Raw genomic sequence first — 25,642 nt, 5'->3', positions numbered from 1 at the left:
ACAGAGCTGAAGAGGTCGCATGTGAAAACGAGCAAAGGGGATCGCGTCCGATGCAGCAGTCATAAGACCTAGAATTTCCATGCATAAGGCTACCGAAGGGAATGATTGTGACTGAAGGTTTCGACAAGCTGTAATCAATTTTAGACGTCTCTTGTCTGTTAAAGACAGAGTCATGGACACTGAATCTATCTGGAAACCCAGAAAGGTTACCCTTGTTTGAGGAATCAAAGAACTTTTTGGTAAATTGATCCTCCAACCATGATCTTGAAGAAACAACACAAGTCGATTCGTATGAGACTCTGCTAAATGTAAAGACGGAGCAAGTACCAAGATATCGTCCAAATAAGGAAATACCACAATACCCTGTTCTCTGATTACAGACAGAAGGGCACCGAGAATCTTTGTGAAAATTCTTGGAGCTGTAGCAAGGCCAAACGGTAGAGCCACAAATTGGTAATGCTTGTCTAGAAAAGAGAATCTCAGGAACTGATAATGATCTGGATGAATCGGAATATGCAGATATGCATCCTGTAAATCTATTGTGGACATATAATTCCCTTGCTGAACAAAAGGCAATATAGTCCTTACAGTTACCATCTTGAACGTTGGTATCCTTACATAACGATTCAATAATTTTAGATCCAGAACTGGTCTGAAGGAATTCTCCTTCTTTGGTACAATGAAGAGATTTGAATAAAACCCCATCCCCTGTTCCGGAACTGGAACTGGCATAATTACTCCAGCCAACTCTAGATCTGAAACACAATTCAGAAATGCTTGAGCTTTCACTGGATTTACTGGGACATGGGAAAGAAAAAATCTCTTTGCAGGAGGTCTCATCTTGAAACCAATTCTGTACCCTTCTGAAACAATGTTCTGAATCCAAAGATTGTGAACAGATTTGATCCAAATTTCTTTGAAAAAACGTAACCTGCCCCCTACCAGCTGAACTGGAATGAGGGCCGTACCTTCATGTGAACTTAGAAGCAGGCTTTGCCTTTCTAGCAGGCTTGGATTTATTCCAGACTGGAGATGGCTTCCAAACTGAAACTGCTCCTGAGGACGAAGGATCAGGCTTTTGTTCTTTGTTGAAACGAAAGGAACGAAAACGATTGTTAGCCCTGTTTTTACCTTTAGATTTTTTATCCTGTGGTAAAAAAGTTCCTTTCCCACCAGTAACAGTTGAAATAATAGAATCCAACTGAGAACCAAATAATTTGTTTCCCTGGAAAGAAATGGAAAGTAGAGTTGATTTAGAAGCCATACCAGCATTCCAAGTCTTAAGCCATAAAGCTCTTCTGGCTAAGATAGCCAGAGACATAAATCTAACATCAACTCTAATAATATCAAAAATGGCATCACAGATGAAATTATTAGCATGCTGGAGAAGAATAATAATATCATGAGAATCACGATTTGTTACTTGTTGCGCTAGAGTTTCCAACCAAAAAGTTGAAGCTGCAGCAACATCAGCCAATGATATAGCAGGTCTAAGAAGATTACCTGAACATAGATAAGCTTTTCTTAGAAAAGATTCAATTTTTCTATCTAAAGGATCCTTAAACGAGGTACCATCTGACGTAGGAATGGTAGTACGTTTAGCAAGGGTAGAAATAGCCCCATCAACTTTAGGGATTTTGTCCCAAAATTCTAACCTGTCAGGCGGAACAGGATATAATTGCTTAAAACGTTTAGAAGGAGAAAATGAATTACCCAATTTATCCCATTCCTTAGCAATTACTGCAGAAATAGCATTAGGAACAGGAAAGACTTCTGGAATAACCGCAGGAGCTTTAAAAACCTTATCCAAACGTATAGAATTAGTATCAAGAGGACTAGAATCCTCTATTTCTAAAGCAATTAGTACTTCTTTAAGTAAAGAGCGAATAAATTCCATCTTAAATAAATATGAAGATTTATCAGCATCAATCTCTGAGACAGAATCCTCTGAACTAGAAGAGTCCAAAGAATCAGAATGATGGTGTTCATTTAAAAATTCATCTGTAGAGAGAGAAGATTTAAAAGACTTTTTACGTTTACTAGAAGGAGAAATAACAGACAAAGCCTTCTTTATGGATTCAGAAACAAAATCTCTTATGTTATCAGGAACATTCTGCACCTTAGATGTTGAGGGAACTGCAACAGGCAATGGTACATCACTAAAGGAAATATTATCTGCTTTAACAAGTTTGTCATGACAATTAATACAAACAACAGCTGGAGAAATAGCTACCAAAAGTTTACAGCAGATACACTTAGCTTTGGTAGATCCAGCAGGCAGTGGTTTTCCTGTAGTATCTTCTGGCTCAGATGCAACGTGAGACATCTTGCAATATGTAAGAGAAAAAACAACATATAAAGCAAAATAGATCAAATTCCTTATAAGACAGTTTCAGGAATGGGAAAAAAATGCCAAACATCAAGCTTCTAGCAACCAGAAGCAAATGAAAATGAGACTGAAATAATGTGGAGACAAAAGCGACGCCCATATTTTTTGGCGCCAAATAAGACGCCCACATTATTTGGCGCCTAAATGCTTTTGGCGCCAAAAATGACGCTACATCCGGAACGCCGACATTTTTGGCGCAAAATAACGTCAAAAAATGACGCAACTTCCGGCGACACGTATGACGCCGGAAACGGAAATGAATTTTTGCGCCAAAAAAATCCGCGCCAAAAATGACGCAATAAAATGAAGCATTTTCAGCCCCCGCGAGCCTAACAGCCCACAGGGAAAAAAGTCAAATTTTTGAGGTAAGACAAAATATGATAATTTAAAGCATAATCCCAAATATGAAACTGACTGTCTGGAAATAAGGAAAGTTGAACATTCTGAGTCAAGGCAAATAAATGTTTGAATACATATATTTAGAACTTTATAAATAAAGTGCCCAACCATAGCTTAGAGTGTCACAGAAAATAAGACTTACTTACCCCAGGACACTCATCTACATGTTTGTAGAAAGCCAAACCAGTACTGAAACGAGAATCAGTAGAGGAAATGGTAAATATAAGAGTATATCGTCGATCTGAAAAGGGAGGTAAGAGATGAATCTCTACGACCGATAACAGAGAACCTTATGAAATAGACCCCGTAGAAGGAGATCACTGCATTCAATAGGCAATACTCTCCTCACATCCCTCTGACATTCACTGCACGCTGAGAGGAAAACCGGGCTCCAACTTGCTGCGGAGCGCATATCAACGTAGAATCTAGCACAAACTTACTTCACCACCTCCCTTGGAGGCAAAGTTTGTAAAAACTGATTTGTGGGTGTGGTGAGGGGTGTATTTATAGGCATTTTAAGGTTTGGGAAACTTTGCCCCTCCTGGTAGGAATGTATATCCCATACGTCACTAGCTCATGGACTCTTGTTAATTACATGAAAGAAATGTTTGTTCAACAAGGTTTTATCTTACAGCCCCTTGCATGCATTGCGCCAGTCACTTCTGCTGCGGCGGCATTCTGGTTTGAGTCTCTGGAAGAGGCCATTCGCACAGCTCCATTGGATGAAATTATGAACAAGCTTAAAGCACTTGAGCTAGCTAACGCATTTGTTTCTGATGCCGTCGTACATTTAACCAAACTTACGGCTAAGAACTCCGGATTCGCCATCCAAGCGCGCAGAGCGATATGGCTTAAATCCTGGTCAGCTGACGTGACTTCTAGATCTAAATTGCTTAATATTCCTTTCAAAGGGCAGACCTTATTCGGGCCCGGCTTGAAAGAAATTATCGCTGACATTACGGGAGGTAAGGGCCATGCTCTGCCTCAGGACAGGGCCAAATCAAAGGCCAAACAGTCTAATTTTCGTGCCTTTCGTAACCTCAAGGCAGGAACAGCATCAACTTCCTCCGCTCTAAAACAGGAAGGAGCTGTTGCTCGTTACAGACAGGGCTGGAAAACTAACCAGTCCTGGAACAAGGGCAAGCAGGCCAGAAAACCTGCTGCTGCCCCTAAGACAGCATGAAGAGAGGGCCCCCTATCCGGAAACGGATCTAGTGGGGGGCAGACTTTCTCTCTTCGCCCAGGCTTGGGCAAGAGATGTCCAGGATCCCTGGGCGTTGGAGATCATATCTCAGGGATATCTTCTGGACTTCAAAGCTTCTCCTCCACAAGGGAGATTTCATCTTTCAAGGTTATCAGCAAACCAAATAAAGAAAGAGGCGTTTCTACGCTGTGTACAAGACCTCTTACTAATGGGGGTGATCCACCCAGTTCCGCGGACGGAACACGGGCAAGGATTCTATTCAAATCTGTTTGTGGTTCCCAAGAAAGAGGGAACCTTCAGACCAATCTTGGACTTAAAAATCCTAAACAAATTCCTAAGAGTTCCATCATTCAAAATGAAAACTATTCGAACCATCCTACCCATGATCCAAGAGGGTCAGTACATGACCACTGTGGACTTAAAGGATGCCTACCTTCACATACCGATTCACAAGGATCATTATCGGTACCTAAGATTTGCCTTCCTAGACAGGCATTACCAGTTTGTAGCTCTTCGCTTCGGGTTAGCTACGGCTCCAAGAATCTTTACAAAGGTTCTGGGCTCACTTCTGGCGGTACTAAGACCGCGAGGCATAGCGGTGGCTCCGTACCTAGACGACATTCTGATACAAGCGTCAAGTTTTCAAACTGCCAAGTCTCATATAGATAGTTCTGGCATTTCTGAGGTCGCATGGGTGGAAGGTGAACATGGAAAAGAGTTCTCTATTACCACTCACAAGGGTTCCCTTCCTAGGGACTCTTATAGATTCTGTAGAGATGAAAATTTACCTGACGGAGGCCAGGTTATCAAAACTTCTAAATGCTTGCCGTGCCCTTCATTCCATTCCACACCCGTCAGTAGCTCAGTGCATGGAAGTAATCGGCTTAATGGTAGCGGCAATGGACATAGTACCATTTGCGCGCCTGCATCTCAGACCGCTGCAATTGTGCATGCTAAGTCAGTGGAATGGGGATTACTCAAATTTGTCCCCTCTACTAAATCTGGATCAAGAGACCAGAGATTCTCTTCTATGGTGGCTTTCTCGGCCCCACCTGTCCAAGGGGATGACCTTTCGCAGGCCAGATTGGACGATTGTAACAACAGACGCCAGCCTTCTAGGTTGGGGCGCAGTCTGGAATTCCCTGAAGGCTCAGGGATCATGGACTCAGGAGGAGAAACTCCTCCCAATAAATATTCTGGAGTTAAGAGCAATATTCAATGCTCTTCTAGCTTGGCCTCAGTTAGCAACTCTGAGGTTCATCAGATTTCAGTCGGACAACATCACGACTGTGGCTTACATCAATCATCAAGGGGGAACCAGGAGTTCCCTAGCGATGTTGGAAGTCTCAAAGATAATTCGCTGGGCAGAGTCTCACTCTTGCCACCTGTCAGCGATCTACATCCCAGGCGTGGAGAACTGGGAGGCGGATTTTCTAAGTCGCCAGACTTTTCATCCGGGGGAGTGGGAACTTCATCCGGAGGTCTTCGCTCAACTGATTCATCGTTGGGGCAAACCAGATCTGGATCTCATAGCGTCTAGCCAGAACGCCAAGCTTCCTTGTTACGGATCCAGGTCCAGGGACCCGGGAGCGGTGCTGATAGATGCTCTGACAGCCCCTTGGGTCTTCAACATGGCTTATGTGTTTCCACCATTTCCGATGCTTCCTCGACTGATTGCCAAGATCAAACAGGAGAGAGCATCGGTGATTCTGATAGCGCCTGCGTGGCCACGCAGGACCTGGTATGCAGACCTAGTGGACATGTCGTCCTGTCCACCATGGTCTCTGCCTCTGAGGCAGGACCTTCTAATTCAGGGTCCTTTCAACCATCCAAATCTAATTTCTCTGAGGCTGACTGCATGGAGATTGAACGCTTGATTCTTTCAAAGCGTGGCTTCTCGGAGTCGGTTATTGATACCTTAATACAGGCTAGGAAAGAATTTACCATAAGATATGGCGTAAATATTTATATTGGTGCGAATCCAAGAGTTACTCATGGAGTAAGGTTAGGATTCCTAGGATATTGTCTTTTCTACAAGAAGGTTTAGAAAAGGGCTTATCCGCTAGCTCGTTAAAGGGACAGATTTCTGCTCTGTCTATTCTTCTACACAAGCGTCTGGCAGAAATTCCAGACGTTCAGGCTTTTTGTCAGGCTTTGGCTAGGATTAAGCCTGTGTTTAAGACTGTTGCTCCGCCGTGGAGCTTAAACTTAGTTCTTAACGTTCTGCAAGGCGTTCCATTTGAACCCCTTCATTCCATTGATATCAAGCTGTTATCTTGGAAAGTTCTGTTTTTGATGGCTATTTCCTCGGCTCGAAGAGTCTCTGAGTTATCTGCCTTACATTGTGATTCTCCTTATCTGATTTTTCATTCAGACAAGGTAGTTCTGCGTACTAAACCTGGGTTCTTACCTAAGGTAGTTTCTAACAGGAATATCAATCAAGAGATTGTTGTTCCATCATTGTGTCCTAACCCTTCTTCAAAGAAGGAACGACTTTTGCATAATCTGGACGTAGTCCGTGCCCTGAAGTTCTATTTGCAGGCAACTAAAGATTTTCGTCAAACTTCTTCCCTGTTTGTCGTTTACTCTGGACAGAGGAGAGGTCAAAAGGCTTCGGCTACCTCTCTCTCCTTTTGGCTTCGTAGCATAATACGTTTAGCCTATGAGACTGCTGGACAGCAGCCTCCTGAAAGAATTACAGCTCATTCTACTAGAGCTGTGGCTTCCACCTGGGCCTTTAAAAATGAGGCTTCTGTTGAACAGATTTGCAAGGCTGCGACTTGGTCTTCACTTCATACTTTTTCAAAATTTTACAAATTTGACACTTTTTGCTTCTTCGGAGGCTATTTTTGGGAGAAAGGTACTTCAGGCAGTGGTTCCCTCCGTTTAAAGTTCCTGCCTTGTCCCTCCCTTCATCCGTGTACTTTAGCTTTGGTATTGGTATCCCATAAGTAATGGATGACCCGTGGACTGACTACACTTAACAAGAGAAAACATAATTTATGCTTACCTGATAAATTTATTTCTCTTGTAGTGTAGTCAGTCCACGGCGCGCCCTGTCTTTTTAGGCAGATCTAAATTTTAATTAAACTCCAGTCACCACTGCACCCTATGGTTTCTCCTTTCTCGTCTTGTTTCGGTCGAATGACTGGATATGACATGTGAGGGGAGGAGCTATATAGCAGCTCTGCTTGGGTGATCCTCTTGCAACTTCCTGTTGGGGAAGAGATATAATCCCATAAGTAATGGATGACCCGTGGACTGACTACACTACAAGAGAAATAAATTTATCAGGTAAGCATAAAACAGAATTTATGTTTACCTGATAAATTACTTTCTCCAACGGTGTGTCCGGTCCACGGCGTCATCCTTACTTGTGGGATATTCTCTTCCCCAACAGGAAATGGCAAAGAGCCCAGCAAAGCTGGTCACATGATCCCTCCTAGGCTCCGCCTTCCCCAGTCATTCGACCGACGTAAAGGAGGAATATTTGCATAGGAGAAACCATATGATACCGTGGTGACTGTAGTTAAAGAAAATAAATTATCAGACCTGATTAAAAAAACCAGGGCGGGCCGTGGACCGGACACACCGTTGGAGAAAGTAATTTATCAGGTAAACATAAATTCTGTTTTCTCCAACATAGGTGTGTCCGGTCCACGGCGTCATCCTTACTTGTGGGAACCAATACCAAAGCTTTAGGACACGGATGAAGGGAGGGAGCAAATCAGGTCACCTAGATGGAAGGCACCACGGCTTGCAAAACCTTTCTCCCAAAAATAGCCTCAGAAGAAGCAAAAGTATCAAACTTGTAAAATTTAGTAAAAGTGTGCAGTGAAGACCAAGTCGCTGCCTTACATATCTGATCAACAGAAGCCTCGTTCTTGAAGGCCCATGTGGAAGCCACAGCCCTAGTGGAATGAGCTGTGATTCTTTCAGGAGGCTGCCGTCCGGCAGTCTCATAAGCCAATCTGATGATGCTTTTAATCCAAAAAGAGAGAGAGGTAGAAGTTGCTTTTTGACCTCTCCTTTTACCAGAATAAACAACAAAAAAGGCAGATGTTTGTCTAAAATCCTTTGTAGCATCTAAATAGAATTTTAGAGCACGAACAACATCCAAATTGTGCAACAAACGTTCCTTCCTTGAAACTGGATTCGGACACAAAGAAGGCACGACTATCTCCTGGTTAATGTTTTTGTTAGAAACAACTTTCGGAAGAAAACCAGGTTTAGTACGTAAAACCACCTTATCTGCATGGAACACCAGATAAGGAGGAGAACACTGCAGAGCAGATAATTCTGAAACTCTTCTAGCAGAAGAAATTGCAACCAAAAACAAAACTTTCCAAGATAATAACTTAATATCAACGGAATGTAAGGGTTCAAACGGAACCCCCTGAAGAACTGAAAGAACTAAATTGAGACTCCAAGGAGGAGTCAAAGGTTTGTAAACAGGCTTGATTCTAACCAGAGCCTGAACAAAGGCTTGAACATCTGGCACAGCTGCCAGCTTTTTGTGAAGTAACACAGACAAGGCAGAAATCTGTCCCTTCAAGGAACTTGCAGATAGTCCTTTCTCCAAACCTTCTTGAAGAAAGGATAGAATCTTAGGAATTTTTACCTTGTCCCAAGGGAATCCTTTAGATTCACACCAACAGATATATTTTTTCCATATTTTGTGGTAAATTTTTCTAGTTACAGGCTTTCTGGCCTGAACAAGAGTATCAATGACAGAATCTGAGAACCCTCGCTTTGATAAGATCAAGCGTTCAATCTCCAAGCAGTCAGTTGGAGTGAGACCAGATTCGGATGTTCGAACGGACCTTGAACAAGAAGGTCTCGTCTCAAAGGTAGCTTCCATGGTGGAGCCGATGACATATTCACCAGGTCTGCATACCAAGTCCTGCGTGGCCACGCAGGAGCTATCAAGATCACCGATGCCCTCTCCTGATTGATCCTGGCTACCAGCCTGGGGATGAGAGGAAACGGCGGGAATACATAAGCTAGTTTGAAGGTCCAAGGTGCTACTAGTGCATCTACTAGAGTCGCCTTGGGATCCCTGGATCTGGACCCGTAGCAAGGAACCTTGAAGTTCTGACGAGAGGCCATCAGATCCATGTCTGGAATGCCCCACAATTGAGTAATTTGGGCAAAGATTTCCGGATGGAGTTCCCACTCCCCCGGATGAAATGTCTGACGACTCAGAAAATCCGCTTCCCAATTTTCCACTCCTGGGATGTGGATTGCAGACAAGTGGCAGGAGTGAGTCTCCGCCCATTGAATGATTTTGGTCACTTCTTCCATCGCCAGGTAACTCCTTGTTCCCCCCTGATGGTTGATGTACGCAACAGTCGTCATGTTGTCTGATTGAAACCGTATGAACTTGGCCTTTGCTAGCTGAGGCCAAGCCTTGAGAGCATTGAATATCGCTCTCAGTTCCAGAATATTTATCGGGAGAAGAGATTCTTCCCGAGACCAAAAACCCTGAGCTTTCAGGGTTCCCCAGACCGCGCCCCAGCCCACCAGACTGGCGTCGGTCGTGACAATGACCCACTCTGGTCTGCGGAAGCTCATCCCCTGTGACAGGTTGTCCAGGGACAGCCACCAACGGAGTGAATCTCTGGTCCTCTGATCTACTTGTATCGTCGGAGACAAGTCTGTATAGTCCCCATTCCACTGACTGAGCATGCACAGTTGTAATGGTCTTAGATGAATTCGCGCAAAAGGAACTATGTCCATTGCCGCTACCATCAAACCTATTACTTCCATGCACTGCGCTATGGAAGGAAGAGGAACAGAATGAAGTATTTGACAAGAGTTTAGAAGTTTTGATTTTCTGGCCTCTGTCAGAAAAATCCTCATTTCTAAGGAGTCTATTATTGTTCCCAAGAAGGGAACCCTTGTTGACGGAGATAGCGAACTTTTTTCTACATTCACTTTCCACCCGTGAGATCTGAGAAAGGCCAGGACAATGTCCGTGTGAGCCTTTGCTAGAGGAAGGGACGACGCTTGAATCAGAATGTCGTCCAAGTAAGGTACTACTGCAATGCCCCTTGGTCTTAGCACCGCTAGAAGGGACCCTAGTACCTTTGTGAAAATCCTTGGAGCAGTGGCTAATCCGAACGGAAGTGCCACAAACTGGTAATGCTTGTCCAGGAATGCGAACCTTAGGAACCGATGATGTTCCTTGTGGATAGGAATATGTAGATACGCATCCTTTAAATCCACCGTGGTCATGAATTGACCTTCCTGGATGGAAGGAAGAATTGTTCGAATGGTTTCCATTTTGAACGATGGAACCTTGAGAAACTTGTTTAGGATCTTGAGATCTAAGATTGGTCTGAATGTTCCCTCTTTTTTGGGAACTACGAACAGATTGGAGTAGAACCCCATCCCTTGTTCTCCTAAAGGAACAGGATGAATCACTCCCATTTTTAACAGGTCTTCTACACAATGTAAGAATGCCTGTCTTTTTATGTGGTCTGAAGACAATTGAGACCTGTGGAACCTCCCCCTTGGGGGAAGCCCCTTGAATTCCAGAAGATAACCTTGGGAGACTATTTCTAGTGCCCAAGGATCCAGAACATCTCTTGCCCAAGCCTGAGCGAAGAGAGAGTCTGCCCCCCACCAGATCCGGTCCCGGATCGGGGGCCAACATCTCATGCTGTCTTGGTAGCAGTGGCAGGTTTCTTGGCCTGCTTTCCTTTGTTCCAGCCTTGCATTGGTCTCCAGGCTGGCTTGGCTTGAGAAGTATTACCCTCTTGCTTAGAGGACGTAGCACTTGGGGCTGGTCCGTTTCTGCGAAAGGGACGAAAATTAGGTTTATTTTTGGCCTTGAAAGACCTATCCTGAGGAAGGGCGTGGCCCTTGCCCCCAGTGATATCAGAGATAATCTCTTTCAAGTCAGGGCCAAACAGCGTTTTCCCCTTGAAAGGAATGTTAAGCAATTTGTTCTTGGAAGACGCATCCGCTGACCAAGATTTTAACCAAAGCGCTCTGCGCGCCACAATAGCAAAACCAGAATTTTTCGCCGCTAACCTAGCCAATTGCAAAGTGGCGTCTAGGGTGAAAGAATTAGCCAATTTGAGAGCATGAATTCTGTCCATAATCTCCTCATAAGAAGAAGAATTATTATTGAGCGCCTTTTCTAGCTCATCGAACCAGAAACACGCTGCTGTAGTGACAGGAACAATGCATGAAATTGGTTGTAGAAGGTAACCTTGCTGAACAAACATCTTTTTAAGCAAACCTTCTAATTTTTTATCCATAGGATCTTTGAAAGCACAACTATCTTCTATGGGTATAGTGGTGCGTTTGTTTAGAGTAGAAACCGCCACCCGCTTGGGTATAGGAAAAGCTTCGGGGGGCCCCGGGACCTCTAGGAACTTGTCCATTTTACATAGTTTCTCTGGAATGACCAAATTCTCACAATCATCCAGAGTGGATAACACCTCCTTAAGCAGAGCGCGGAGATGTTCCAATCTAAATTTAAATGTAATCACATCAGGTTCAGCTTGTTGAGAAATTTTCCCTGAATCTGAAATTTCTCCCTCAGACAAAACCTCCCTGGCCCCCTCAGACTGGGGTAGGGGCCCTTCAGAACCAATATCATCAGCGTCCTCATGCACTTCAGTATTTTCTAAAACAGAGCAGTCGCGCTTTCGCTGATAAGTGGGCATTTTGGCTAAAATGTTTTTGATAGAATTATCCATTACAGCCGTTAATTGTTGCATAGTAAGGAGTATTGGCGCGCTAGATGTACTAGGGGCCTCCTGTGTGGGCAAGACTGGTGTAGACGAAGGAGGGGATGATGCAGTACCATGCTTACTCCCCTCACTTGAGGAATCATCTTGGGCATCATTTTCTCTAAATTTTGTGTCACATAAATCACATCTATTTAAATGAGAAGGAACCTTGGCTTCCCCACATTCAGAACACAGTCTATCTGGTAGTTCAGACATGTTAAACAGGCAAAAACTTGATAACAAAGTACAAAAAACGTTTTAAAATAAACCGTTACTGTCACTTTAAATTTTAAACTGAACACACTTTATTACTGCAATTGCGAAAAAGTATGAAGGAATTGTTCAAAATTCACCAAAATTTCACCACAGTGTCTTAAAGCCTTAAAAGTATTGCACACCAAATTTGGAAGCTTTAACCCTTAAAATAACGGAACCGGAGCCGTTTTTATATTTAACCCCTTTACAGTCCCTGGTATCTGCTTTGCTGAGACCCAACCAAGCCCAAAGGGGAATACGATACCAAATGACGCCTTCAGAAAGTCTTTTCTATGTATCAGAGCTCCTCACACATGCATCTGCATGTCATGCTTCTCAAAAACAAGTGCGCAATAGAGGCGCGAAAATGAGACTCTGCCTATGATTAGGGAAAGCCCCTAGAGAATAAGGTGTCCAATACAGTGCCTGCCGGTTATTTTACATAATTCCCAAGATTAAAATAATTCCTCAAGGCTATGGAGTATAAAATATGTTTATATATGAATCGATTTAGCCCAGAAAATGTCTAGAGTCTTAAAAAGCCCTTGTGAAGCCCTTTTTTTCTTTCTGTAATAAAAATGGCTTACCGGATCCCATAGGGAAAATGACAGCTTCCAGCATTACATCGTCTTGTTAGAATGTGTCATACCTCAAGCAGCAAAAGTCTGCTCACTGTTCCCCCAACTGAAGTTAATTCCTCTCAACAGTCCTGTGTGGAAACAGCCATCGATTTTAGTAACGGTTGCTAAAATCATTTTCCTCTTACAAACAGAAATCTTCATCTCTTTTCTGTTTCAGAGTAAATAGTACATACCAGCACTATTTTAAAATAACAAACTCTTGATTGAATAATAAAAACTACAGTTAAACACTAAAAAACTCTAAGCCATCTCCGTGGAGATGTTGCCTGTACAACGGCAAAGAGAATGACTGGGGAAGGCGGAGCCTAGGAGGGATCATGTGACCAGCTTTGCTGGGCTCTTTGCCATTTCCTGTTGGGGAAGAGAATATCCCACAAGTAAGGATGACGCCGTGGACCGGACACACCTATGTTGGAGAAATTATGTTTTTTCTGGGCCTCCCAAAAGGTAACAATAGTAAGCTAAATAAATACTATTGAGGCTGCTCTTTATAATGATTTCAGGAAAGATGGAAATGCAGCCTACGCTAATAAAAAGGCTCCAAAAATCTTGGTAATTAACATTGGAAATAGCCAGATGACCACTGTTTCTACTGTGATCACCTTATTAAATTATCAAGGGTATCCACATTTGAAACAGGCCCTATAAAGGCTTTAGGGGTTGTAATAAAAACTAGAGGACCCCTTTGTCCCAGAGTAGAAACAAAGGCACTTTTTTTTCTAGCTATTTAGATAAAAGTACATTTTTTAATAAAGTAACAAAGAGTATAAAGTTTATTAGGGGTCTATAAACCGTTTAGTTTTTTTTGTTTTATTTTCTGTCCCTAAAGATACCCTCCCCAGTGAAATGCATTTTGCGTGTATTTTAACATTTTGATATTTGAAAGAGCAGGGAGTTCTCTTTAGAATGATGGGTCCTGAACATCTGTAGCTGCTAAGGGAGCAAGAGAGGGTTTAATAACCTCCCCCATTGCAGCTACAGTGATTCTACCCTTCTGTGAAGTTACCACATGTTTGTGGCAATGTCACTGGCACTCCCAATGAAGGTCTGGGAGTGCTGCCCACTAAGCCATCAATGATCTTTAACCTGTAGTATGAGGGATTGCCAAAAACAGCTTCTGACTGGCAATCCCTTTGCATGATGGGAACAGGACGCAACACACATGGTTAGAATGCCTCATCATGAGCATCGAAGCAGTTAATATCTTTGTGCTAGAGCAGACAACAATTTATATTCTGAGAAAAAAGATCTGGGACTGGCAGTTTTTTTATACATATATTTAAAGACATCTACCTCTTTAAAGAAAGCAGCATTCCTCTGAACGTTGTTATCTGCATGTTTCTGTTGTATCTCTGGATAGAACGTACTTATAACGTAATTTAGCATTTGGATCCGGATATCATTTCTATTCACACTAGGACCAGTGCGTCCAGTAAAATCATCTGTTGGCTTAAATATCTCAAAAGAACCAAACCTGTTTTAAATATATAAAAAGTGCAACAAATCAATAATCACAATTCTTAAAGTGTAAACTAATAAACTTGTGACAAAAATATACACAATAAAGTGAAAAAGTAAAAATAAAATATACATGATATAGTATCACAAATTGAGGATATACTATCATTTCCTTGAGTCCCAACAGCACCTTAAGAAAATAAAAAAAGGAAAATAGTGCAATTTTGTTGATATTAACCAGAGAACTTCAATATTCAGTTGCTCACATGGTTTAGAGCTTTACCGGGCTCTATCGTATCACAGCAGTGTTATGATAAGCCCATAAAGTAAAAGGATGGAGGCTCTCCAAATATGCCAATATTACTTCTTTATTTGAATAATTGCAAAGTCAAACAGCCACAATCTTTCAAAGCACACAGCCTATGAGAGAAACGTTGTGGCTGTTTGACTTTGCAATTATTCAAATAAAGAAGTAATATTGGCATATTTGGAGAGCCTCCATCCTTCTTTTACTTCATTGATTTTTTGGAGTTTGGTAGTAACTCCGGGTGGCTCTAACCATTGGGACTGTGTGCTGGATGCTATTGGATTGAATATGATAAGCCCATAACCAGCCACACCTCTGGTAAAGATATACAAATTTTATTTAACATAAATACTCCTTACAAGCACATCAGTGGACAAAAGGTAAACAGTATATTGTATTAAATCCCCTCAAACATGAGGTTAAACAATATCCTTATATTGTCCTTTAATCATGCCCTGGAATAAAAGTCAGATGTTCAGACACATATGTTGCCTGGTGAAAGGACAATAAGGGTATTGAAAGATATTGTTAAACCTATCGTTTGGAGAATTTAATACAACATTCAGTTTACCTCTTGTCCACTGATGTGTCTGTAAGGAATTTTTATATTAGTCTTTTAAAAAAATTTTTTATATTTTTACCAGAGGTGTGGCTGGTTATGGGCCTATCATAACACTGCTGTTATATGATAGAGCCCGGTAAAGTTCTAAACAATGTGAGTAACAGAATATTAAAGTACTCTGGTTAATATCAACAGAATTGCACTATTTTCCCCTTTTTCTTTCTTGAGCGGCCGTTTGGTCTCAAGGAAAGCATTCCACTTTGGGACAGTGAGCGTATCCTCGAATTGTGATACTTAATCACGTATATTATATTTCAACACATTTTATTTGTACTGCATTTTTCACTTTGTGTATATTTTTGTCACAAGTTTGTTGGTTCAAACCTGTTTTTAAAAAAATAAATAAAAAAAAATAAAAAAATAGTTTCACCTCCTAATGCAAATGAAATGCAATTAACTTTATTATTTATATTAAGAATGTGAAAATTAAACATGCATTTCTTGCTAAGCGTGTACAAAATATAAAAAATAAAATGAAGAAATATTAAAAAATGCAGACTTTTAACATGTTATAGAAAATCATATGTTAAGAAGTAAAACCTTTATGGCCCAAACATAACTGATATATGTAATGCAATCTCTAAGGAACACAAAAGAACTACATTTTCTCTTATGTGTATTTTTTATAAAGTTTCATACACCATACAAAAGGACTTGCCTGCACAAACTGAGGTAAAACAGTGTGTAGGGGGGAAAAAAACTGAAAAAAATAAGCTATTTTAATAAAATTTCCAAAAATCTGCAAAATGACTTACAATTTCGTGTTGCCAAGTGTAGCCTGCTCCACCCCCCTTATCAGTGTCCAAGTTCAAACCTTGTGCTAGCATATAACAAAGTGTGCATGTGAGGATAATTACTTATGCAAGCATGGGGGGGTTGAGGAGGGACAGCAGATACTGCTATTGTTTATTGCCATGAGGCTTGCTAGTTTCCATGGGGATAATGTCACATGCTTTGTGAAAGCTTCAGCATTATACTGTGCACTGCTTTAGTCAGATGCTATGTGACTCTGCCCCCTACCATGCACATGTGCATTCTGAAGAAGCTTTAGTTGGATAGCACCTTCCATATATGGAAATGCACAGGGGGAGCTTGCTGCAAACAATACTATGTCCGAATTAAAGGGTTAATGAGGGTTAAAAAAGAAACAGTTTTGCGGGTAAGCTTTGGCTTTATTATATATTAAGAAACTTACTTTAATTCATACTGTTTTATGTCCCTTTAAACAAAAAAAATGCTTCCTATGGATGGTCTTATGATATGTATGTCATACATCAACATTTTAAATGCAGAATAAAACTAAGCATTTAAAAAAAGAAAATGGGTAATAGTTGAAAACAGAACCTTAGAAATGTTGGAGCAATCCGTAAAACCACTGTGCACTTTTCGTTCTTAGGGTTTCCATCATAATATATATCTCTGATGACAGTGGAGTCTGATGTAACACAAGAACCAGCACGTGTGGTTGGTATTCCAAGATGAAACATTGCTTCACTGCAAAGAAATTCTCTTATAGTGGACCTCAAAACCTTTCGTCCATCTGCTTGTCTGTAAAAAAAAAAAAAAAGAAAAAAAGAAAACGAATAAATTTTCTGAAATATTATTGTCCAAATAAAATCTGTGTGCATAACAATTCCTAAATCCTGGATGCCTGAAGAAACAGCGTGCTAGCTGAGAAACTAGTTGCATGATTTTAATACATAGTGTTAACTTTTGCACACTGTTTTTATATTGGTTTTATTAAAAGTGATTTATATTATTCACTTGACTGAGAGACAGTTCTTTTGTGGTTGGAGACAACGCCCCTGACGGAGTTGTGTGAGAGCCCTTGAACAGTGAGCTGGGACACAGAGATCCCAGTAGGTGCCACTAAGCACGAGTGAGTGCTGCCACACTTGTGAGTACAGGTCCATTGTCATTGTATATTTGTTGATTGCCTAGACTATATCACACTAGGAGGCGCCCTTCTGTGTTTTGTTTGCATCATCACAGATTCCTTTTGATACGAACCAAAGCCTGCACAAAACAATGAATATCAGGAAGTTTAGCAATCTTTCTATGAAATAAGACAGAAAGAGCAGATATTTGTCCTTTCAGGGAACTTGCAGACAAATCTTTATCCAAACCATCCTGAAGAAACTGTAAAATTCTAGGAATTTTAAAAGAATGCCAAGAGAATTTATGAGAGGAACACCATGAAATGTAAGTCTTCCAAACTCGATAATAAATCTTTCTAGAAACCGATTTACGAGCCTGCAACATAGTATTAATCACGGAGTCAGAAAAACCTCTATGACTAAGCATTAAGCGTTCAATTTCCATACCTTCAAATTTAATGATTTGAGATCCTGATGGAAAAACGGACCTTGAGATAGAAGGTTCGGCCTTAATGGAAGTGGCCAAGGTTGGCAACTGGACATCCGATCAAGATCCGCATACCAAAACCCGTGAGGCCATGCTGGAGCCACCAGCAGCACAAACAATTTCTCCATGATGATTTTGGAGATCATTCTTGGAAGAAGAACTAGAGGTGGGAAAATATAAGCCGGTTGATAACTTTAAGGTAGTGTCATTGCATCCACTGCTTCCGCCTGAGGATCCCTGGACCTGGACAGGTACCTGGAAAGTTTCTTGTTTAGATGAGATGCCATCAGATCTATTTCTGGAAGACCCCACATCTGAACAAGTTGAGAAAACACATCTGGGTGGAGAGACCATTCTCCCGGATGTAAAGTCTGACGACTGAGATAATCCACTTCCCAATTATCTATACCTGGGATATGAACCACAGAAATTAGACAGGAGCTGGATTCCGCCCAAACAAGTATCCAAGATACTTATTTCATAGCTTGAGGACTGTGAGTCCCACCCTGATGATTGACATATGCCACAGTTGTGATATTGTCTGTCTGAAAACAAATGAACTGTTCTCTCTTCAACAGAGGCCAAAACTGAAGAGCCCAGAGAATCCAAAATATTTATTGGTAATCTCGCCTCTTGAGATTTCCAAACCCCTTGTGCTGTCAGAGATCCCCAAACAGCTCCCCAACCTGAAAGACTTGCATCTGTTGTGAACACAGTCCAGGTTGGATGAACGAAAGAGGCCCCTAGAACCATACAACGGTGATCTAACCACCATGTCAGAGATAGTCGAACATTGGGATTTAAGGATATTAATTGTGATATCCTTGTATAATCCCTGCACCATTGGTTCAGCATACAAAGCTGGAGAGGTCTCATATGAAAATGAGCAAAGGGGATCGCATCCGATGCTGCAGTCATGAGACCTAAAACTTCAATGCACATAGCTACTGAAGGGAATGACTGAGACTGAAGGTTCCGACAGGCTGCAACCAATTTCAAACGTCTCTTGTCTGTTAGAGACAAAGTCATGGACACTGAATCTATCTGGAAACCTAAATAAGGTTACCCTTGTCTGAGGAATCAAAGAACGTTTTGTTAAATTGATCCTCCAACCATGTCATTGAAGAAACAACACTAGTTGATTTGTGTGAGATTCTGCAGAACGTAAAGACTGAGCAAGTACCAAGATATCGTCCAAATAATGAAACACAGCAATACCCCGCCCTCTGATTACAGAGAGTAGGGCACCGAGAACCTTTGAAAAGATTCTTGGAGCTGTCGCTAGGCCAAAAGGAAGAGCAACAAATTGGTAATGCTTGTCTAGAAAAGAGAATCTCAGGAACTGATAGCGATCTGGATGAATCAGAATATGAAGATATGCATCTTGTAAGTCAATGTGGACATATAATGCCCTTGCTGAACCAAAGGCAGAATAGTGCTTATAGTCACCATTTTGAAAGTTGGTACTCTTACATATCGATTCAAATTTTTTAGATCCAAAATTGGTCTGAATGAATATTCTTTCTTTGGGAAAATGAATAGATTTCAATAAAACCCCAGACCCTGTTCCTGAAATGGAACTGGCATGATTATCCCTGATAACTCCAGGTCTCAAAAACACTTCAGGAAAGCCTGAGCCTTTACTGGGTTTGCTTGGATTTGTGAGAGAAAAAAATCTTCTCACAGACGGTCTTACTCTGAATCCTATTCTGTACCCCTGAGAGACAATATTCTGAATCCATTGATTTTGAACCGAATTGGTCCAAACATCTTTGAAAAATCTTAATCTGCCCCCTACTGAGCTGGAATGAGGACCGCACCTTCATGCGGACTTGGGGGCTGGCTTTGATCTCTTAAATGGCTTGGATTTATTCCAATTTGAGGAAGGGTTCCAATTGGAAACAGATTCCTTGGGGAAAGGATTAGATTTCTGTTCCTTATTTTTTCGAAAGGAACGAAAATGGTTAGAAGCTTTAGATTTACCCTTAGGTCTTTTATCCCGAGGCAAAAAACTCCCTTCCCCCCAGTGACAGTTGAAATTATTGAATCCAACTGAGAACCAAATAACTTATTATCTTGGAAAGAAAGCGATAGCAATCTGGACTTAGAAGTCATGTCAGTATTCCAAGATTTAAGCCAGAAAGCTCTTCTAGCTAAAATAGCTAAAGACATAGATTTAACATCAATTTTGATGAGATCAAAAATGGCATCACAAATAAAATTATTAGCATGTTGAATCAAGTTAATTGCTAGACAATTCAGGATCCAATACTTGTTGCGCTAAAGTTTCCAACCAAAAAGTTGAAGCAGCTGCAACATCAGCCAAAGAAATTGTAGGTCTGAGAAGATGACCTGAATATAAATAGGCTTTCCTTAGATAAGATTCAAGTTTCCTATCTAAAGGATCTTTAAAAGAAGTACTATCTTCCGTAGGAATAGTAGTACGTTTAGCAAGAGTAGAGATAGCCCCATCAACTTTGGGGATTTTTTCCCAAAACTCTAAAGTAACTGCTGGCAAAGGATACCATTTTTTAAACCTTGAAGAAGGAATAAAAGAACTACCAGGCCTATTCCATTCCTTATAAATCATATCAGAAATAGCATAAGGAACTAGAAAAACCTCTGGAATAACGACAGGAGGTTTATAAAACAGAATTTAAATGTTTACTAGTTTTAATATCAAGAGGACTAGTTTCCTCCATATTCAATGTAATCAACACTTCTTTTAACAAAGAACAAAAATACTCCATTTTAAATAAATAAGATTTGTCAGTGTCAAAATCTGAGGTAGGATCTTCTGAACCAGATAGAGCCTCATCCGAGTAGGATAATTCAGCATGTTGCCAGTCATTTGAAATTTTATCAACTTTATGAGAAGTTTTAAAAGACCTTTTACGTTTAGTAGAATGCAGAATGGCAGACAAAGCATTCTGAATAGAATCAGAAATAAATTCTTTTAAATTTACAGGTATATCTTGTGCATTAGATGTTGAGGGAACATTCTACTGATGGATACATTCTCTGCATGTAAAAGTTTATCATGACAACTATTACAAACCACAGAAGGAGATATAACCTCCACAAGTTTACAACAAATGCACTTAGCTTTGGTAGAACTGTTATCAGGAAGCAGGGTTTCCAACAGTGATTTATGAGACAGGATCAGATTGAGACATCTTGCAAATGTAAGAGAAAAACACAACATATAAAGCAAAATTATCAATTTCCTTATATGGCAGTTTCAGGAATGGGAAAAAAATGCAAACAGCATAGCCCTCTGATAGAGAAAAAAGGCAAGAGGCATATAGGAATGGGGTCTTAAATAATGAAAATATTTGGCGCCAAGTATGACGCACACAAACAGAAAAATATTTTTTGGAGCCAAAAACGTCCGGAAATGACACACTCGCGTCACAGAAGACGCTACTTTGTGAAGGACTCAGCGTCGACTAAGATGCCGGAAATTACGAATTTGCGTCAACCAACGTAATTTTGCGCCAAAAAATCTTGCGCCAAGAATGACGCAATATACGAATGCATTTAGCGCCCTCGCAAGCCTAATTCTGCCTGCGAATTTAAGACAGTCAATTGAAAAAGAGACTATATCCCAGGTAAGTAAATACATTTTTCCTAAAAAAATGCATTTCCCAGATATGAAACTGACAGTCTGCAAAAGGAAATATACTGAAAACCTTAATCATGGCAAATATAAGTAAAATACATGTATTTAGAACTTTATAAAAATACATAAAGTGCCAAACCATACAGTAGCTGAGAATGTCTTAAAAGGGACACTGAACCCAAATTTTTTCTTTCGCGATTCAGATAGAGCATGCAATTTTAAGCAACTTTCTAATTTACTCCTATTTTTAATTTTTCTTCGTTCTCTTGCTATCTTTATTTGAAAAGAAGGCATCTAAGCTTTTTTTTGGGGTTCAGAACTCTGGACAGCACTTTTTTATTGGTGGATGCATTTATACACCAATCAGCAAGGACAACCCAGGTTGTTCACCAAAAATGGGATGGCATCTAAACTTACATTCTTGCATTTCAAATAAACATACCAAGAGAATGAAGAAAATTTGATAATAGGAGTAAATTAGAAAGTTGATTAAAATGTCATGCTCTATCTGAATCGTGAAAGAAAATATTTGGGTTCAGTGTCCCTTTAAGTAATGAAAACATACTTACCAAAAGACACCCATCCAGCCAAACCAGTACTGAAACGGTTATCAGTAGAGGTAATGGAATATGAGAGTATGAGAGTATATCGTCGATCTGAAAAGGGAGGTAGGAGATGAATCTCTATGACCGATAACAGAGAACCTATGAAATTGATCTCCCACGAGGAAAACCATTGCATTCAATAGGTGATACTCCCTTCACATCTCTGACATTCACTGTATTCTGAGAGGAATCGGGCTTCAAAATGCTGAGAAGCGCATATCAACGTAGAAATCTTAGCACAAACTTACTTCACCACCTCCATCGGAGGCAAAGTTTGTAAAACTGAATTGTGGGTGTGGTGAGGGGTGTATTTATAGGCATTTTGAGTTTTGAGAAACTTTGCCCCTCCTGGTAGGATTGTATATCCCATAAGTCACTAGCTCATGGACTCTTGCCAATTACATGAAGAAATATTACCTTTCATAGTCAAATTCCCCTTATATATATATATAATAATATTCTGCAAGGAATCCATAAATGCTTAAACCCTTATTACATGGAACCATTTGTAAATCGCTAGAGAACACAACCACTCAGCACAAGGTGAAAAACGTCACTAAAAATAATATATCATATTTTCAATGATTTCCTATACCGAAATCTTCCAAGGAACATTGATGAGTAATCTGTTATGACTGTGCTTTAATTGTTTAAGTGCAAGCATATCTAAATACCTAAACTTTTTCTCATATCTAGGACACATTGATAAACGTTTATTTAGTCTCCTAATTGCATCAACATGGATCTAGCAAAGTTAAAGTTCAAATGTAATCAGTCATAATTATCCAAAGATCAATACCAGCACATTTGCAAAACCAACTATAAACACTCAAACATTCTGTGAAAAGTATATTATGTAGAGAAACTTCGCTGAAAGATACTGTCAATATGGCTAGAGTACACCGTTTTATATTTTAATGTTTACATATATCTTGTGATTTAATTAAAAGGACATGAAACTTAACATTTTTCTTTCCTGATTTAGGTTTAACAACTTTGCATTTTACTTAAATTATTAAATTTGCTTCATTTTCTTGGTCTTATTTGTTAAAAGAGCGACAATGCACTACTAGTTTCTAACTTAAAACACGGGTGAGCCAATGATAACCGGTATATAAATATGCAGCCACCAATCAGCAGCTAGAACCTAGGTTCTTTGCTGCTCCTGAACTTACCTTGATAAACCTTTCAGCAAAGGATAACAAGAGAAGGAAGCAAAATTAAATAATAGAAGTAAATTGGCAAGTTGTTTAAAATTGTATGCTCTGTCTGAATCATGAATGTCTAATTATGATTTTACTGTCCCTTTAAATTAGAAAAGTGGAGGTTACAGAAGAGCTACAGTTTGCTAAAAGGATATAAAATGCAATATCTGCATATGAAGAGCACTAAATATGTTAAAAAACAATTTTGTATAACATAGGTTAGGTTAAAAGAGGTTAAAGGAACACTGTACTAAAAAAAAAAGTTTACAAATTACGTATTATAACAGCGGAATATTAGACGCCATTAGGATGTTCCATTCCGCTATAACAACACGTACGGCATAGAACGTCCTACATTATATGGCGTCCTGCACCCTCTTCCTTTTAATGAATGGAAAAAAAAAAAAAAAAATCAGACTGGGGGGTTTGCCTAGAATCGTAGGCAGTCCCCATGATGCGATCCCGGCCTTGAAATCACGTGATCACCTTTGTTACAATGTTAAAGGAAGGGGTTAATATAATTAGAAACTGCTCCTTCATGTTTTGTTTTGCTCATTTCAACCATCACCATATATTGGAAATTTCAGTATCTATGCATTAGCCTTTGTGTATAAAGGTCTACTCTTTCTGCAGATCCATCCCATATGAATGGGTACATCCTTGAACAATGGGTAGTGGTTTCAATAAGCAATGATCAGCTATTTCAAATACACAAAAATACCTAAAGGAGCAATTTCCAAAGTACATTTGATACTCTGGAGGCTGGTATGACAACACTGAAAGCAAACTTTTAATGCAAGAGGGTAAGCGAGCAAAACCTGATGCGTGCTAACTTTAGGACTTTGGATATCAAGACTGTGTGAACTTCCTTCCCCAGTGACTTCAATGGAGCGAGCTTTTGGAAGAAAAAAAAAAAAAGCCCAACAACTTAAACATCGCTTTTGTGTTAACCCAACACCACGTTAGTGTATGTGTATATATATATATATATATATATATATATATATATATATATATATATTTTACAAAGAGAAAGTACCGGCACCCTCCAGATCGGTAAAAACACTTCTTTATTGAGTCACATTAAAAGAAACAAAAGGTTACAACAGTCAGAGCACGCCTAACATGTTTCGGCTTAGTAGCCTTAATCATAGATGTGCTTTAGTGGAGTAGACATCTGCTATTTAAAAACAATACTGAGAACCAATTGGTTGATCAAAATATACATGTGACTGGTAATCATTTGTTTGTGGTTAGTAATCAACTATTTAACCCTATGTGTACTAAAAGACAACAACATTGTCTAAAAATTGTGCGTTTGTACTTAGTAGTCTATTTAACCCTGTATATATTTCGTAAAGAGATCCTCAGACAGATATCTAATAATGAAGATTATAAGATTCTTCTTGATAATCCCACAAGGAGATTTAAAAACAAATTGTCTTCCTTATTAGATGACGGATTACATTTCGGACATTTTGACCGTAATACATTTGAGTTAGGCATCCAGTTATTCCTATTATTCACGTATTACTGAAGGTTCATAAATCAATAGAATTTGTTAAAGGGAGACCAATCATATTAGGCATTGGATCATTATCAAAACCGCTTTCTGAGTGGTTGGATAGTATTCTCCAACCACTAGTATTGTATTTACCCGTTTATCTAAGAGACACCAAACATTTGTTACAAAAAGATGGAAACTGTGGTTTGGCAACCAGGGTATGCATGGTTAACAATTGATATGGTCTCCCTTTATTCATCCATTCCTCATGAAATGGGATATGAGGCAATCAAATATTTCCTTACCTTCCATACTAATTTTTCAGTGGAGTTTATTGATTATTTACTCCAGGTAACCAGATTCCTTCTAACGCGTAACTTTTTTTTGTTTGAGGGAACATGTTGTTATCTTCAGACACGAGGTACGGCCATGGGGGCTAAATTCGCCCCTTCCTATGCGAGCTTAGTAATGGGATGGTGGTAGGCCACTCATATTTACGGTGTAAACAATCCATTCCATAATGACATCAAGGTTTATCACCGGTTCATTGATGATCTTATCTTCATATGGGTAGGAGATAAGTATAAGGCCGAACAATTTACGGATTACCTTAATATGAACCCTTGGGGTTTAAAATTTACTGACTTAGTCGCTAAATCTATTACTTCATCCATTTACAGAAAGACGATATCAGGTAACACTCTTCTACATAGTAGGAGTTGCCATCCGAGGAGAGTGCCCTACGCCATAGCTAAAGGACAGTTAATACGCACCAAACGGAACTGTTCAGTGGCTATTGATTGTGAGAAACAATGCCAAGACTTGGAAAGAAGATTAATAGAGAGAGGCTATAATAGAGAGATTATACACAAAGCCAAAAAAGAGGTTGAGGCTATTGATAGGGTGACTCTCTTAAAAGACAAATATAAGAAAAAGAATACTAAATTTACATTTGAACAAGTAATACAGCCAGTCTCATTCGTTACTCAATACTCTACGGACTATGAACAAGTTTGTCAGACTATTAGAAAACATTTGCCAATGCTCACAGCTGATGATCAGTTGTGTGACACAGTTAAACATGGTTGTTGTTTCTTGTATCGTCGAGGAGCAACCTTGGGAAATGTTCTTTCTCCTAGTAAATTACGCACCAAATCTAAAGGTAGAGCGTGGCTAGAAAAACATAATTTATGCTTACCTGATAAATTCCTTTCTTCTGTAGTGTGATCAGTCCACGGGTCATCATTACTTCTGGGATATTACTCCTCCCCAACAGGAAGTGCAAGAGGATTCACCCAGCAGAGCTGCATATAGCTCCTCCC

General features: G+C 40.0%; 1 protein-coding gene across 1 annotated transcript in view; it reads right to left on the bottom strand.

Moving 5' to 3' along the window:
- The window catches only part of SELENOO (selenoprotein O), a 132,414-nt gene that overhangs the window by 89,190 nt on the left and 17,582 nt on the right, over positions 1–25,642 (bottom strand). The window contains exons 2-3 of the mRNA XM_053716636.1: positions 16,365–16,568; positions 13,927–14,107 (exon numbers count right to left, since the gene is read on the bottom strand). Of these exons, the coding sequence (XP_053572611.1) occupies positions 13,927–14,107; positions 16,365–16,568 (385 nt within the window). The remainder of the gene's footprint in view (positions 1–13,926; positions 14,108–16,364; positions 16,569–25,642) is intronic.

Source organism: Bombina bombina, chromosome 6, assembly GCF_027579735.1.
Source record: "Bombina bombina isolate aBomBom1 chromosome 6, aBomBom1.pri, whole genome shotgun sequence".
NCBI lineage: Eukaryota > Metazoa > Chordata > Amphibia > Anura > Bombinatoridae > Bombina > Bombina bombina.
The sequence above is the reverse complement of the archived record's forward strand: the minus strand, read 5'-3'. Positions and strand labels throughout refer to the sequence as shown.